This window comes from Lethenteron reissneri, chromosome 9 (assembly GCF_015708825.2).
Source record: "Lethenteron reissneri isolate LAM-NWPU_2019-01 chromosome 9, ASM1570882v1, whole genome shotgun sequence".
Classification (NCBI taxonomy): Eukaryota; Metazoa; Chordata; class Hyperoartia; order Petromyzontiformes; family Petromyzontidae; genus Lethenteron; species Lethenteron reissneri.
The window spans coordinates 4593913-4610896 of record NC_083787.1 but is presented as its reverse complement, the minus strand read 5'-3'; the positions used below and the strand labels follow the sequence as shown (position 1 = coordinate 4610896).

The following is a 16984-nucleotide window of genomic DNA, read 5'->3' as shown; positions in this document are numbered from 1 at the left end:
TAGTTTGTTGTCCTTCACCCGCACCTCCAGTTAGCACGGTTGGCTACGTACGGTGCGAAAGAAGTTCAACATAAATACCATCTCTCTTATTCCACCGCATTTTACCATCTCAACCTGGGTCTCCACTACTGTCGTGTACAGGTGCCATCTTCATAGCCATAGACTCAAGTGTGAGTCTATGGGTCTCTGTGTGAGTCTATGGGTCTCTGTGTGAGTCTATGGGACTCGGTGTGAGTTTGTGGGTCTCTCTGCCTCTTCTCAACACAAGCCCAAACCATCTGAGGCTCGCCTCTGTTCGCTTTTCGACGATATAAGTAATCCCTGCTGAGGCTAAACGTTGTCACCGAGCACTCATTCAATAAAACAACTGGCATACAAAGGGGGTAGTGGTGTACAGCCCGTGCTATACCACTGCATTTGTCTCCCCAACGCCAGTGCTTTTGCAAACAGTGCAGGTTGCATACTTTAATCTGAGTCAGACTGGAAGAGACACAGGCCAGATTTACATTTCCTTTGCCATCAGTGTTGTTTACTGGCAGTAATAGAGCCAGGGTCTATGGGATCCATGGTGTGTTACACACACAGCCCATGCTACACACACAGCCCATGCTACACACAATACATATATGCAGGCACAAACAAGTGCAGTCACGCGCGAGTGGTACTGGCGTCCAACAGAAGCGGGCGTCTGCGGTGCCCACAGCTGCGGAGATTTGATTGCCGGGAGCTTTGGGTTGTGAGCGCAGGCACTCTTATGGTGGCGGCTGAACCCACTGAGCCAACCAGCTGTCCCACTGAACATCGGTTTATCGTTGAGCAGGAATACGCTACGTCCGATTTTACTCGGCTTAATGACTTAAGCACATCCGTAGTATCAGCTTGTAACAGATGACTCCGCCTCCACCCCCTTCCTCCCAGGAAAGACTGAAAATAACTAAATTAGAAAGCAACTGAATATGTACCCTGTGTGGGTAAGTAATGCTCACAAATGAAAAGAAAATAACAAAGGAAATCTCAATGAAAAGAAACACGTTCTGAAAAATATGCCTCAATTTGCGGGGCTTCATAAAACAAATGTGTTTATAACGAGCTTCGACTTAGTTCTATCGGAAAGTTTAAAGAAAGTATACATCAACATTAAACTTGAATATATGTTTTTTTATGCTAAGTAGATGGGAGATAAAAAGCAATGTTTATTTTTTTGTTCAGAAGCTAAAAACCAGCAAAGAAAGTGGCACTGGATTCATACAAATTATTATGAGCTTGTTAGACCCATGAAATTCACAAATCTATCTTGCAGAGTATAAGCTTCGTATCGTAACGCTACAGGTCTAATTGTAGATTTGAAGCTTTCGCGACTGCAAAGATTCATACTCTTAGGTTTTATCGGTAAAGTCACGTAGGTAAAAAATTATGGAAATAAACTAATAATGAATGAAAATAAATCAATTAAATCACGACGTTTCGGAGGCAACACAAGTCTCCGTCTTCAGGTGGGACCGTCACAGCTAAATTTGATACAGTAAATTTAGCTGTGACGGTCCCACCAGAAAACGGGCCTATTTATGAGTACGTGTCTGGGTGCGTTAGGGAGACGCTCAACACTCCCAAGTTATGTTCAGCGTCGCGCCAGCCGGTTTTATTTTCCCCGTTAAACTGAAGCGCTGCAACTTTACAGACAATCGCTCAATATTTACGTGGTTTTCAGTGGGGTTCCACATACATTACAGTCACTGCACATAGAGCATGCAGAGAGCAACCTGTAAAATGTTAACGGATTAGAATTACATTTTCAGCCCGTGACTTTGACACCAAACAACACATTGAGAGGAGGGTGTAATCCAGGGAAACTGAAACTTTGCATTCCCACATGCAAAGTGAGTTGCGCCCTAGAATGCGTGCGTGTACATTAGTTTCTGCGCAGTCAGGCGAAGACCCCATTGAACCAGCCTGCCTCTATTGCAAGGAAAACCTGGGGGGGGGGGGTTGGGGGGGGAGGGAATATAACATCGCTGTAACAATTTAGCCTGCGATTAAATCGTACACCGGATCACACCCCCCCGAAATCTCGTCAGGTCTCGGGAGCTCAGCGCAATTGGACCTGGCTGGCTGGCGCCGGCTCAAACCTGGTTGCTGTAGGCTGCTTCGGGGATCAAATGTTATACCGTACTACGCTCCAACGTCTACGCCGCCCACCATCACCAACCAACACCTACGCGCGTGGTTGAGGATTGCCAATAAACCGCCACGAAGCCGTTCGGCGTGAGGAGGCCGTCATCCAGCAGTGGATTCACAGGGCCGTACGTGCACGAGACTGTAAAGTAACAAAAAAATGTACAGCGAGCGAGTGAAGTGGCCGACGTGCGCGCGTCGCCTTTTATTTATTCCTTCTCCGCCCCCCCCCCCCCGTCTCCCCACAGGACGTCAGCTGTCTGGCCAGCCAGGCCATGCTGCTTGGAATTCTTCTGAAGCGGGAGGGGGCCGCTTTCATCACCGGGGAAGGTGAGCGATCGCCGCCACCGCCGCCGCGCGAGGTTTTCGCTGCCAAGCCTGGGGTCGTCCCCCCCCCCCCCCCCCCCCATCTTATCTCCGTCGGTCTCCACGCCCCGCGGCAGGCGTCCCCTGCCAGCTCATTATTCCGCCCGCTAAGCAATTTTTCACCGTTAAAATGAACGACGTGCTAGTGTGGCCGAGAGGAGTAAGTTTGTCGTCATCGGCGCGTACCGCCTCCTATGACGGCGGGCTCGGAAACGCGGTCGTTGACGACGACGACGACGGAGGTTGAACGCTCGATTGAAAAGTGATGCTTGCTCGGAATTGCATCGAGAGATGGAGGAGCGCTTCCGACTGGAGAACATGCGTGGGGTCATAGCGTCGTTCTCAGTTTGGGCGAGTGGGTTTGGGCAGGGCAAGTCGCAAGAAGCGGAGGGAGAGGGGGGGCGGCAAAAGGAATGGAACGCATCCGAGAGGGCGTCCACCGAGCAATGAAGATGGAATGATGAAATCGACAAAGTGTGCAGGTGAAAGCTGGATTAATGCAGCGCGAGATCGCGAGGGATGGAAATGGCTTAGGGGGAGCGGGGAGGTGAGGGTGAGTGGTGGGGTGGGAGCCTTCATCCAGCAGTGGATTGATCATGGCTGATGATAATGAATTTGGATGGCGTGTAAACAGATATACCTTGTGCAGGTGAAATGAAAGGAGTTGGGGGGGAAAGATAGCTCGCAGCAGTCAATAACGTTGAGTTGAATTCATCTTATAGCCCGTGCCGACTTGGAGCAGCATGCAGTGTGGTTGGTGATGAGTGGCTTCCGTAAATGGGTGCTTGTATAATATTTCTGCTTCAAACATTTGCATGCCCTTTGCTTAATTCGTACGACGCCCTGTGGTTTCGCACGGACCACGTGTAATTATTGCTTCTAATCGTGCCTAAATACGACAGGCTGATGGGAACGTTTGGAGAATGGCACGGCGAGAGCGGACTGTGTGTGCAACATGCGCGCTCTGCTATTTTCATTTGTCAACATTGTATGAGCAGTGCTAAAAGGACGGCGCTTTGAAGTGGGCGCCGAGTATTAGGTCGGTACAACGTGTCTCGGTGCCTTGTTCTCAAAAGATTGCAGCTGCTCTTGCCGTGCGCATACAAATCTCATTAACCCTGTGTACACATTCTCAGAGAAATGTGCGGATGTTTCTATCCATTGGCAGCAAAAACTAATGAAAGTAGCCTAAAAAAACAAATCTACCACGGATTGTACGGTGTCCTTCTAGCAGAGATATTTGGGTTGGTTCGCTTGCAATATTCTAGGCAATTCTCTTCGACATTACAAGCACGCTGTCTTTTTCAGCCAACTGTTGCCCTTTGTAATCCCTTGCTTCAATTCACACGTGACATCATCAACGTCATCATGAGACCTGATCGAACCATTTCTGGATACGGGCCCTCCCCATGTCAATTCCATTCATTCCTCGTGTGGTCTCGCGATGCCGCAATCCTCACTGCGTCTGCAGATCAGCTGATCCCATCGCTCCAGGTCTGCCGTTGTCTACCTATCAGGCGGAGTGTTTCTCTCCTTTGGCTGTCATTCTGTCTCCAGTCTTGTCCGTCGTCACTTCGAGCGATGCGTCCTACCCAAGCCGGTTTTCTTTTCTTAAACTGAGAACATGATGTCTCTAATTTTCATATGTGTTCTCCGATCCATATTTTCCTTTCTCTGTTTGGAAGGCAAAATTCCAGTCTTCCTCTGTCCATCTCTCTTTGCATGTTTCAGCTGTGTTCCACTTGCACAAACGCATGAACTAAAGAACACGCCACGGCGGCTACGCACACACGCCCGTAAATTGGAGCGCTTGCACGTCGCGTGGCTCACGTTTATCTTTCTGCACGATGCATCTCTCTCCCTTTCCTCTTTTAAGTTTTCCTCCCCGTAGCTTGCAGCGAAATGTTCACGTTTCATTACGCCCATAATACCGAGGCACGCTGGCACACGTGAATGCCTCGTTTATCAGCCGTGCCAGCCCGCTCTGCGCTAATTGAAAAAAAAAAGTGGCGGTGTGTCGCGGAGCCCGACGGCTCGCGGAGTTTGATTTACGTGGCTCTTTTGAGGCGTAGCGTTCGGAGCGGACCAAGTCTGCGGCCGCCCTGGTCTCGCCGCCACGAAGGCCGTGTAACGGTGTCGCGCGCGCCGCCGTTTCTCCGTCTCTGTCTCCGATTGCAGGCACGGTGATGGATCACTTGGAAAGAATCTACCGCGCAGCCGGGAGTCGCAAGCTCTGGTTAGTGGAATTCTTATAGGTGCCCCCCCCCCCTCCCCCTTTTGAGGGACGTTTACAATCTGTTTGCGTAATAGAATGGTGAGGTTTTATTGCGGCGGTGGTGTTCGCCTCAAGTGAGAAATGTTCCCGTTTTATTCATCTCCTTTCAACTTAGCGGAAAAGATTGAAATTAATTTAAACGGCTGCGGGGGGTGGGGGTGTAGGGAGGGCATTGCGTAAACATTTTAAATTTCAACAGAAATGCCTGGGATTTAAATTTTTTCAAAAATGCGCCCGGCAAATGGGCGCAAGGCGTCAAGTCGTTTGGCGTCGGTAACGCGAAGGTGGAGAAGTGACGTTGCGTTGGTGCCGTTGTTGCCGTTGTTTTACGAGCTAAACGACCCCCAACTGGGTTCTCCGCAAGGCAATGGCATCCTGAGCTCATGCGGAAAAATCAAACCGCAAACCGACATTTTTTAAAATTTGAGATCCTCCCAAACTTGACGTGGCCTTCACATCAACTAGAAATGGCAGTTTGGGATCGTTTTGGCGCTTCTTTCCGTCAACATATTGACTTGATTAAATAGACAGTAATGAAAGTTTACCAATGCAAATATTAAGTGAATTTGACAAAGAAGATGCCTGAGTGATAGAATGCCATGTCTTACCTATTAGTAGCTCTATTTAAAAGCCTACAGCAAAGGAAAACAAATAACAACCAATGAGGGCTATCAAATATATTTCACCCATGGGCTGCTTGAACCAACTGTTTAAGTTGGCAGGCGTGCAAATCCACAAAGTGTAAGCAAATGCCATCGCACAGCATAACTCGAGTAATCAACTCAGCCCACTGAAAACATCTGTCCAATCGCACGAGCCAATGTGTTATTTTTCACAGATGGTTTCGCTGGCGATTAATTATTGTAATGTCGGAGGATTGGGAGCATAATAGCCACGTTCGATCGATGTGGACTGTGTCCGACAGGTGGGCTGTATGTTTTACGTATGTACGGTACGTCGAACTTCTTTCGCACCATACGTAGCCAACCGTGCTAATCGGAGGTTCGGGGGAAATATTACAGCTCGTAAAGTCACAATCGACGTCGCGCTTAAGCAGCGCGGAAAAACGTACCCCCAGGGTGGATCGCGCGTAACGCCGCGTGGCCGTGGCGTACCGCTGTGTATTGTGGGTTTTCAATTCATTTCCACATCGCTTTTCGGCATGCCGCCACCACTTGCCCCAACGCACCTTTAACCAGGATGAACAGGCTCGGCTCAGCGCGACGTGCTCGAGACTTGCCCAAAAGGAGCGGCGCCTTGGGTGACGCGTTGCTCGGGCTGGGGTTACTCGCAAACGGGTCGTAACACAAACTCTCGCATGGCGGTTCGGCAATGGCAATTGTGACCTATTCAATAAGTGAGAGTAGGACGAGTTGCTGCTATTGTATGCGCATGTGTTGAACTTCCTTTGCACTGTACGTAGCCGACTGTGCTAATTGGAGGTGTGTGAAAATACATTATTGCCTTGGTATCATCCACTTGGCAAGAGTAGAAGTTCATTATATTCTTTGGGTCATTCGGTAAAGTCACGTAGATAGGTTCACAATTAATAAAAATAAACAAAAAACCACGACGTTTCGATGGCAACACAAGCGAGCGTCTTCAGGTGTAAAAAAGGGGGGGGTGGGGGAAACTCCTAAAGGCAAGATGCTTTTAAAGGTTTAAGATGGGCGTAGCCCAAGTGTCACCTGAAGATGGTTGCTTGTGTTACGATCGAAACGTCGTGGTTTTTTGTTTATTTTTTTTTTATTTTGAACCAATCTACGTGACTTTACCGTAACACCCAAAGAATATGAATTCCTGCAATCACGAAAGCTTTAAGTCAAGATTTTTATTTTATTACCTTGTAAAAATCGGCAGCGAGTCTTTCGTCTGGAAATAAGCGTGTCGCCCAAATGTGCCTGCTTGAACGTCTCCATTGTGGCCGAAGGCGTTTGGTGACTGCATTGTTCACTGCTGCCCGAGGTGTCAAATTGAGCCCACACTGGCACCTCTCTCATGCGTCCACCTAACGGACGGGACCTTTGCGGCCCTTGGGGTGCGTTTGATACTGCTCGCCTCGCTTCGCCGTGTCCTGCGGAGCAAAGCGGAGCGTGGTCGGGAAGGGAGGTGGAATCTTTTTGTTACGAATATTTGCTGCAGCGGTGTTTACTTCCTTTGCATTGTGGGGGAACTTTTCAACCGCTCGGCATTTCTCGTTTGACAGTGAGAGACCAAAATTTTTTTGGAAACATTATTTTAAAACCTTGAAACATCCAGGCTTTGGTTTATTTCCCAAATAATAAACACATCTAAACATGGTGCAATAAATAAGTAACAACATAAGTATGAAACCCGATGTTATATAAACAAGTCCGGTATCTTATTTGTCAAGAATGTGCCGGCATAGAGTACAACGAAATGAAAATGCAAAAACCCCCTTTGCGCTGTGCCCGCCTTCCGAGCGACACCACCGGGCAGCCTCCGAGACTGCAGTGAACCGCATGGGCGTGCTGTGGTTGTTGCCAGGTGTGTGCTCCGACAGACAGCCTACCTGACTCAGCGGTATGCTGGAGCCATTGCCCCGGCACTCACGACTATCCTGGTGGAGGGCAAACAGGTACTGGGACAGCCGCACGGCCGGCTACGTGTGCCGCCGTCTCCTCGTCCCCGGACCGAACCCGCGTCTTCCCCGGAACCCGTCCCGTGTACCGTTCTTGCCACGTAACCCAACTCCACACTCTTGAGCTGACCGATCGCAAAGTGGCCCTGCAGGCTTGAAAGGGAGACTTTTTTTCTGGGGATCCGCGGTCGAGTCACGCTTGCCTGCTTTGTTCGCGCAGTGCTGAGACGTCGTCCTGTGTTCCTCCAGCTCCGAGCAGGTAGAGGAACGGTCACGGACCTGTACACGAACAAGACAGGGCCCTGACTTTGCTTAATGTCATTTTTGCTTAGAGGGGATTGTGGTAAGATGAGTGCCTTTGGGAGAGTTGCAAAAACATGTGAAGGCCTCCCCCATTTCCCAGTGACCCCAATCATGTGATTTGTCATTCACTGGTCTTACGTCAATGTCCGTTAATATTCTCAACAAATCAAGTCTCACTTTGGTGTTCCACACGGCCACTTTGCAAATGTACAAAATGCTCCTAACCCCACCAATAGTACGTAGGAATGTTTTTTTCTTCCTCTTCTTCCTCCTCTCTTTTGCAGTACCCAGCAAAGCAAGCTCCTCCCTGTTGTGTATATTTTGTTGCCCGAACTTTCAGGCGGAGACCTGTGGACTCACACATCGTGCCGTGTCTCTGTGACCACCTGCAGGGGCAGTTGTGGGTCGACCCGCTTTGCCGTGCCGTGTGTTCCCATGCTGTGACTCCCTTCCCGACCCCCTCCCCCCCCGCCCCCACCGCCACCACCAATGCCGCTTGTGTACCGACTACCTCCAGCGTTGAGCAACAATGCAGCAAGGAGAGCACCCATCGTTCTTTGACCGCCACTCCACCCCGTTCAGGAATTTCAATCGGCGATCAAAATTCTGTTGCTTCCTCACCTTACGATTGGCTTACGTGCGATGCGAAAGAAGTTCAACATACATGCATACAAAGCCGTGGAGGTTATTGGTTTGTAAGGGCAGCAAACTAAATTATTGGGTTCCTCCGATAAGTGAGGGAAATGTAAAATGAGGAAACTTAATATATTCGACGCTTACCAAAATGGGTAGGCAGATTGATGCGTTGAGGCTGAAGGGCAAGGCGCTGTCTGTGCTAGTTCTTGGCAGAGAACTTTGGCTCGTGTTTGAGAGTGAAAGTTCAGCCACGCCAGGAAAGTTTTGACGTTCACATTTTAACGATGGTTGTTTGAAACGACCCTTGCCGTGTTTGCTATCCGGTCATTTCGGTAAAGCTCCAAAAATACCAAACCCTAGCTCCGAAGTCATTTCGAAAAGAAATCCCTTTATCTCAGAATAAAGTCTCTCAATCCATGCCCGCTTGTAATACGTAGAGCTTCCCAGTTGAAGAGTTGTCCTTTGTGAATTTAAAATGTAAAAAAAACGAATGGCAGCGTAAACAAACATTAGCGTAGCTTTTTGGCATGGCGCTGTATCTTGTTTTTAAATCATGGATGTTGATCAAAGGCCCAAAATACCAAGTGACCAGCAACAAACAGCAATATTGCACGGTATAATTTTTATACGAGTTAATGTTATAAGAAATTTGGGAAAGCGAACGATTGAAGGGAATTCCAAAGTAGAGCAGCGCGAGGAGAGTAGCAGGAAGGGAAGTGATGTGACCTGTGGTGCGTTGGTGGAACGCAGTGCAGACGACACGAAGCAGGCAGCCTGCTAGACCCGAGTCCTCGACGTGTGTGGACGAATCGACGAGTGAGGGTTCATGGGAACGTTGACCACGTTGGTAGCTACGGGGTGACGGGGAGGCGTCCGACCGCCGGTGAGCGAGCGACTTGGGCTTGGTAATCGGTTAGCGCCGGACCGTCGGTCCAACCCGGCTACTTTACGTTGACTCGCGGAAAGCACAGGCGATGTAGAAAGTCGTTGCTCCACCTCGAATGCGACGGGCTCCCTTGTTGGCAGCGTCACAAATTTCCCTAGAAAAGCGACAGGTGGAATGTGGTTTTAGGACGATCGGTATCTCTCCGCTGGCCATTGTCCGGCGGCTGTCGGCCGGCACCGTGCGCCTCGCCGCTCGCGCATGCTTTGGTTTTTCCCAGTGTGCATTGCTGCATGTACGCTCCCTCCCCACGTTTCTCGTCCATGTCACCAGGTCTGTTGTGCGGCTCACCGCAAGCCTGTTAGATAAGGTTGTGGACAGCCTTGCCCCGTCCATTACTAACGTCCTAGTGCATAGCAAACAGGTGAGTTTGGCCAATCTGGTCTTTTTTTAACAGTGACACCTAAAAAAACCAAAAAAAAAATCACATTTGATTAAAAGATAATGACTTTGGATATACGATATTTTAATCACGTTTTTACAATGGTATGTTGGTGACCGATCAGGTACATTTATACTCTACTTTAATCCGGTATATATCAAGTGCTGTCATGTGATGAACTGCACGCGCATCGTGAATATCGTGATGGGCAATTTTTTTGTAATTTAATTACGGGATGCATTTCAATTCATATTAAATCCTTCGGGTGCACGTTATTCAAACAGCCTAGAGAAATCTGCCCCGGCTAATTTTGCCTTCGTGGAGTTAAAATTGATTTCCGCACGTCAATAATAGCCCATAGGTTCACATAAATTCAATGTCTGCGGTATCCCCTCTTCCCAATTTAAAATAAAACCGAATGGCACGTGCACCCCATGCTACATGCACATACTGTACTCATGATTACCAGCAGGATATTGAAAAGCTAATTTCGGTAGTTTTTTTAGTGTTTGCTTTTTTTTTACCCTCTTTCTACGAACCCAACGTGGATTTTGAAAGCTTAAATTGCGAGCCGTGTCTTTTTATACGCAGCGGAAACTATTTTTGTCACACTATTGCAATGGCAGTCACGGCATTTCGCACGTAATGACAAACGCATCTTTTTTATTTTCTTCCTCAAGACAAAAAAAAACTGTCTTTTGACAGATCGGCAGAAGTGGCATAACAGCCTTCATTAGACTTGCCTTGCTTTTATCTCACAAACTAAGCAGCTTTGTGTGCAAAATAGCATCATTTACTTCCACACTGATTCAATTTATGCATCCTTGCCTAATCAGAGCCAAACCACATTTGACACCCTCAAAGCAAATCTCTGGGTAATTTTAGACAGAATAATGCCACCTGCATCTGGGTTTACCAGTACCCAATTTAATTACAGCTTAAGATTACAGTTTTTATAAGAAGTGATTTTGGTCCGTTTCGTAACCTTTGAAAATGCTAACCGTGTTTTCCTCAGTGCTGTAAATCTCTTAACTGTGACATTACTCATTTTTTTGTCTGATCTGGAAATTGGATCGACTTTGGTATCTGGAGACTTGGTGTTAAAAATTATGCAACATTCTACCTCTGGTCCAATATACCATTGTAAAATTACTGCGGTGTTGTGGTATACCGTGGTGAATTACCTTGTGAGGGAATCAAAAGTAAAACTTATTTCAGATCATGTGATTGGGCTACAACTTTGCCTTCATTGTAACGTTACTGACAAAATTTCTTACATTTTTTCACAAAATTTCCATCGTGGAAATATACAAGACGAGACACATTATGCTTCTATGAATTACCATACTGTATTGATCAATTGTGATGAAGTCTAGTTAAACTGCATTACCACCAGATCAGTTGGTTAAGAAGTGCACAATTCTCGTGCGCAGTGCCTTACTACGCAGAGATCTGCGCCAAAACCCACATTTTCGTGGTGCGTAATTGGGGAAAAGCTTCAGTATCATCCATCGACAAAGCTAAGCAATCCGTCTGGGTGCTCGGAATTCCACGCGCATCCATAACCGCAATGCTCAGTTGCGTCGTTTAGTGCCGTAAAATTGAAACGCAAATTTCCACGTTATTTGAAACTAATGAAGCTTGCTGGCTGGTACTAATGCTCTTGCTGAGATGAAAGGCTGTGCTGTGGGCTGTTCAACATCTGAATTCATAGTGCTTGTGTGGAGAGAGCACGTTTTTGTTGAATTGTTAAAGAGTAAACCACCGATCACCCGATTTTAACAAAATTTGTCCATTGGTGGCTGTCATCTTCCACAGAAGCCAGATGCAATTTACCGAGATGATTCATGATTTTTTTCCCCCTTCAAATCTTTGCACTTAATTGTGTTAACGTTTGCCAGTAAATGAGGCACACGGGTGTGAACATTAATTTCCAAACTGCCAGTGGCAAGGTCTCTCACCTCGGGCAGGTGTGGGCCCCCAACGTCCGTAGCTGACGGAGCCCCACGGTGGTGGCGTCTGTGGAATTGAGTCACACCCCTGGTGGTGACCGCAGCAACGACGAAATTGTGCTGCTGTTTGAGTCGCCCCCTGATTTGCACCACGCGTGGATGGCAGCACCTTCATGATGCAGTCACCTCGTGATTTCACGTTGTAAACCGACAAATGACAGTCGCGGTGGAATTGTGTCTTGAAATTTTTACACGCGTGTATGATTTTACACATGCCTGCCTACGTGTTTTGATGTCGCCGTGCAGCACAAACCCTCTATTTACTGCACTGAGGCCATGTGGAGTGGCAAAGGCATTCTCTGCCAGGAGGTCACTGGGCAGAACTACTCGCTCGTTTATAGCACGAGTTTTGGCACGAGGTATCACACTACGTGAAAAGAGTACCAAGTTCGACTTTGGATCCATCTACGAGCAACCAAAGCTCCACATAGCTGAATTGATTATTACGTTATCCGTGTGCACGGTATGATTATAATCGATTAGTGAATAGCTGGGGGTGGAGCAGTAGCACATTGATCAGTGCGCTGGGTTATGAACCCGGGTGAGATCTCAGTTCAATTCCAGGCCACAGAGAACATCAGTTGGCGAGTGATATCGGAACCATTCCTGGATCCACCCCCCACCGCCCCCTCTTCAACAGGCGACACAGAGCAGTGTACAATCAAGTAAACCCCATGACCGGCACAGCATTGGGGTGCCTTTAATCCAGCAGTGCATTGACAAAGGGCTGTAAATAAAAATCTGCTTAAGGTTGGAGTTTGCAAAAATAAATCACAGTCCTACTCACCGCTGCCAGGCAGAATTTCACCGTTGACTATTTGCCCCAAAAAGAAAATTCTATCGATAGTCAAAAGGTAGCTTGGAATGACAATCTAGAATTCAACGAAACCTTGCCGTGTTAACTTTCTTGAATGCAACGCTCGAGAGATTGGTAAAGGTGTGATTCGGACATGTGACGCCACTTGTGGTCACGCATGGATATTCTGCGTCGCATTCACAGCGAGATGGAAGTGAGGCTTTTACATTCATGCGAACGTTGCATGTTGGTCGTCGTCCTTCACGGCGCGGCAAAGCTAGAATGATGATTTCGTTCAGGATGGAACCTTCCAGAGTAATCGCTCCCAATTGGCGAGGTCATCTTTTGTGAGCTGAGCAATAGAGCACTCGCAGGAAACAAGTACACGGAACAGCAGTCCCATGTGCAGAAAAATACACTTCGGAAACTTTCTTTATGCCTGACGAACTCTGGAGCAGGGGCATCCTGAACATAATTTGTGAATATAACTCACTGGATCTGCAGAATCGGAGGACGATATTTTATTCGAAATTTGGAGCCGCTTCTCTTACAAATCAGTTAGAGTAACACGTTTTACACATCCTTATTATACAGCGGGTGCAGTTGTATGTAACCCTACCGACATTCTCAAATAAGGCTGGCCTTTTCCCCGACAATTTTATTCCGCTTGAGTTGTTGGCATCACGCCGTGAGGTGAAAACATTTCCATTTTGCAGATAGCAGTGCATCACCTTGTGTCAGAGAACATCCCTAAACATGAAGTTACGGAACCTTCTTCTGAAGTCGTGTCAATTGACGTCTTATCCGCACGAAGTGCACACTTTTTAGTGCCATGGAAACTCTGTTCATTGCATGTCCATTAAACCAATTATTTACGCTTTACGGCTGAAAAATTCACCAAATTTGTGAAAAACCTAAATTAATGTCACGGGTTTGTTTGTGCATTCATTGGTAGAACAGTCTGAGACCATCGACCCCACTGCACTAGAGAACCCGGTTTAAACATGGGCGACTGAAAACCCAGATATTAACTTAGCGTCTCAGCAGTGCCAGCTCAGTGCTCCAATCCCAGAACCATGAGTTGGTGAGGCGATTTCCACCGCGGAAAAAGAAAAACCGGCAATTAAGTTCATCTTGAGCGTAAAAAAAAAATGTTGGCTGCGGCACGGCTCACTCTGGGCGCCGTGATTGTTATCATCCTACGCTCGCTCCCGCGTGCCCGCCCGCCCGCTCCCACCGACTCGCCCAGGTGACCTTGGGCACGTTCGGCCACGAGGAAGTGATCATCTCCAACCCGCTGTCGCCGTCGGTGATCAAGCGGCTGCTCTACGACGCCTGCCGCCACCTGGACCCGCGCGAGGCCGTGCTGCAGCAGGAGCTGGTCATCCACATTGGCTGGCTCATCTCCAACTCGCCGCAGCTCTTCCGCGGCATGCTAAAGCTGCGCATCGGGTGGGTGACACGCGCCGGTGCTGTTATTTTGTTGCCGAAGTTAGTGGCGGGGGGGGGGGAATACCCAGCTGAGAGTTTCTATTTTTTTTGAGTCGACGACGGCTTCCGGGCGAACTAAAGTCATCCAACCTGATGATGACTGCGAGTGCGCACCGACGTGGTGGTGACTAGACGAAGTTGATCTTCTTGGTTCTTTCGGTAAAGTCACGTAGAAGGGAAGTAATAAAATAATTAAAATAAAACATAATAAAATAATTCTCACGACGTTTCGGCCACAACGCAAACAGCCGTCCTCAGGTGAAGTCATTCAGACGCTGTCTCCCCGACAGACCTGGTCTTCACCTGAGGACGGCTGCTTGCGTAGTGGCCGAAACGTCGTGAGAATTATTTTATTATGTTTTATTTTTATTATTTTATTACTTCGCTTCTACGTGACTTTACCGAAAGAACCAAGAAGATGAATCCCTGCAGTCACGAAAGCTTTAAATCGAAATTCAGACGAAGTTGTTATCGACGGCAGTGCGCCGAGAAGGACCAAAATTGTGTTTTGCTATAAATGAACATGCAAAGATTTACTGAGTTCAGCGATTAGCTGCCCTGATATTATGGCGGGGTTGGGGGTGGTAAATGCACACCCCAACATTTAATAACCGAGTGCGGACCAAATGATTGATGGCTTTAGTCGACCAGATTGAGGAGAATGACAACGTGAAATCCACAGCCGAAGACTACACGTTGTTGTCAACCAATACGACAGGAAAAAAAAAAGCCGACTTAAATGAACACCGCCTCTACTCGCAACGATCTGGCACGGTGAGCAAAGTGCTTTCGCGGCTCTCGATTAATATTTAAGTTTAGCGAGGTCAGGGAAAAAAAGGGAGCGGGAGCATTGACTGCGTCGGGTCTCTCGCGTCCCGTCTCCCGTCGATGTTGACGTTGCCATCACGGTGGTCGCTGCCTCTTTCACGTGGGATGCTCCGACGTCCGTACGCGGTTGATGCGCCGACAGGCAGCGTCTCCCGCCTCGAGTCACACGGGGACAGGAGCAGGTGGATTTGCTCCGATCATTCTCACAACGCAGGACGCAATCCGCCGCCGTTCCTCTCTCTCCCCTGCACATGTTTGGGACATTGAGCCGGAGCTCCGTAGTGCGCGCATCACGTTGTCCGTCATCATTGTCGTCCTAACTCTGCACAGACAACTTGCACCTGCAACATTTTCTAAGCCCAAATCATACATTCTGAAATGATCCTGCCTTTTGACGGACGGTACAACGCACGTTTTTTTTTTCCTGATGTGAAATAGAAATGTGTTACGGTATATGAGGCTCTTGCAAATCATGCAGTCGGCTGGGTGTCATTTGCAAGAGCACACTCAAAGGGAGTGTTCTGAAGGGAAATTGCGAACCTTTAAACTGCGTAACTTTTAATGCGTGTAACATTATTACAGCTGAACTAGCTTTGTGTAGCTGCAACCAATGGCAAGATTCATCGTTGTTCTCTGTTATAGTTTAATAGTCTACTTCGGGGCTTCAAAGGGAACGCACACTGAACAAATATCCACTGCGGTATTCCCTTATAGATTTGAAAAAGTTATTTCCCTGTTCAGTGTAGGTCATGTTCACCGCTAATGGCCCATTGCCTCACGTTAACGTTTGTAAAATAGTTTTTTTTTCCACATGCAAAATGAAAAATAATAATCATAATTATCGTCATCATCACGGAAATGTGCAATCGTTGTCTGTGGGCATATTATCATTTTGTCTAGAAGTGCAAACATGCAAAATCAAATGACCTTCATCGGTTAACGACCGCTGCTTCAAATTATCACAATGTACAAACTTTTCTCGACTGGCGATCACAGTGGCAATAAAAGATACCAGGCCTCGTATTGACTTGCGGATGTTTAAAATCCTTGCAGAAATACCCCAGGGGAGCCATTTCTGACATACGGAAGGAATTGAGCATTGGGGTTTATATTTTTATTGCGGCAATAACTGGCTTCTATTTCATCGCGGGGTCTCTGCGGCACGCAGACTAAATCCCGCGCTAAATCTTATCCCGGAAAGTAGTCGGCGGAGTGCCATCTCATCACAGCAGACACACGCAAGACAGCAAAGGTGTGGAGGATTGCCTTGCGATGCCTGGCACGCGAGTTTTGTGAACCCACGTTGGGCCGATGTGCTTGTCAGGGCAGCCTCCCGTGGAGGAGCTGTGTTTCCGTTGGCACTGAGATGGCTGAAGGAGTATGTGATGGACGACTGCCACTGCTGCTACCACGCTGGCCGACTCTGGGAGCAGCCCCAGTGGTGGTCCCGTCAGGATGCGTCATGCAGCTCGCACAGATCCAGCAAGTTGAACCTTACCGAATAAACGGAAGTCAAAATCGTAATTAATGAATTATTTTTTGGCGACTCCGTCCCACCGCGCACATAAACGCCGCGGCGGCCCACCAGAAATCAATCCTCTCATTCTTCACCGAGCACCCGTCGTTGCCAAAATTGCTGTAGTCATTAACAAAACTTTTAAACTTTGATTGACGAATCGTGTAGAGCTCGTCGAGAGGAATAGATTTCCGCGTCGTTCGCCTTCACCAGACATAAAATGACGTCGCAACGCGGTTTATGCGAAAGCCGGGGGCTTATCGGACCCCGGGGTCTCTGCCATGAGGTTCAGTTGTTGGTTAGGAAAGGACAAGGAGGGAGGAGGAGACATAACACTGGTGGCAATTGGTCGGTGAAGATGGTTAAGTGCCTCCCCTAGGTTGAAGGAATACCCGAGTATGAAAATGATCTATGAAACTAAACACTTTTTATTTTACCAGGTAAGGCCCACTGAGCTGTATAGCCGTTTTTCAGAAGCGACCTGGCGACTAATGATAGCTCAACGAAGTGGCTCATCATGTGGAAATTCATAGGAGCCAAACACTCTGAACGCATGATTCTTAATGTAGAAGCAAAAACCGGAGGACCTGCATGAAAATCCACGTGACCACGGGGAAAACATGCAAACTCCAAATATACAGCAGGCGTCAGGGTGAGGATTG

General features: G+C 47.9%; 1 protein-coding gene across 3 annotated transcripts in view; it reads left to right on the top strand.

Annotated features, from left to right (window-relative positions):
• Positions 1 to 16984, top strand: part of PHKB (phosphorylase kinase regulatory subunit beta) — a 197446-nt gene that overhangs the window by 164194 nt on the left and 16268 nt on the right. For 2 of the 3 annotated variants that reach the window (XM_061548725.1, XM_061548727.1), the window contains 4 exons: positions 2421 to 2502; positions 4717 to 4774; positions 9571 to 9661; positions 13737 to 13939. In XM_061548725.1, the coding sequence (XP_061404709.1) occupies positions 2421 to 2502; positions 4717 to 4774; positions 9571 to 9661; positions 13737 to 13939 (434 nt within the window). Of the gene's footprint in view, positions 1 to 2420; positions 2503 to 4716; positions 4775 to 7321; positions 7413 to 9570; positions 9662 to 13736; positions 13940 to 16984 lie in introns of all 3 variants that reach the window. The other variant, XM_061548726.1, reaches the window with a different exon arrangement.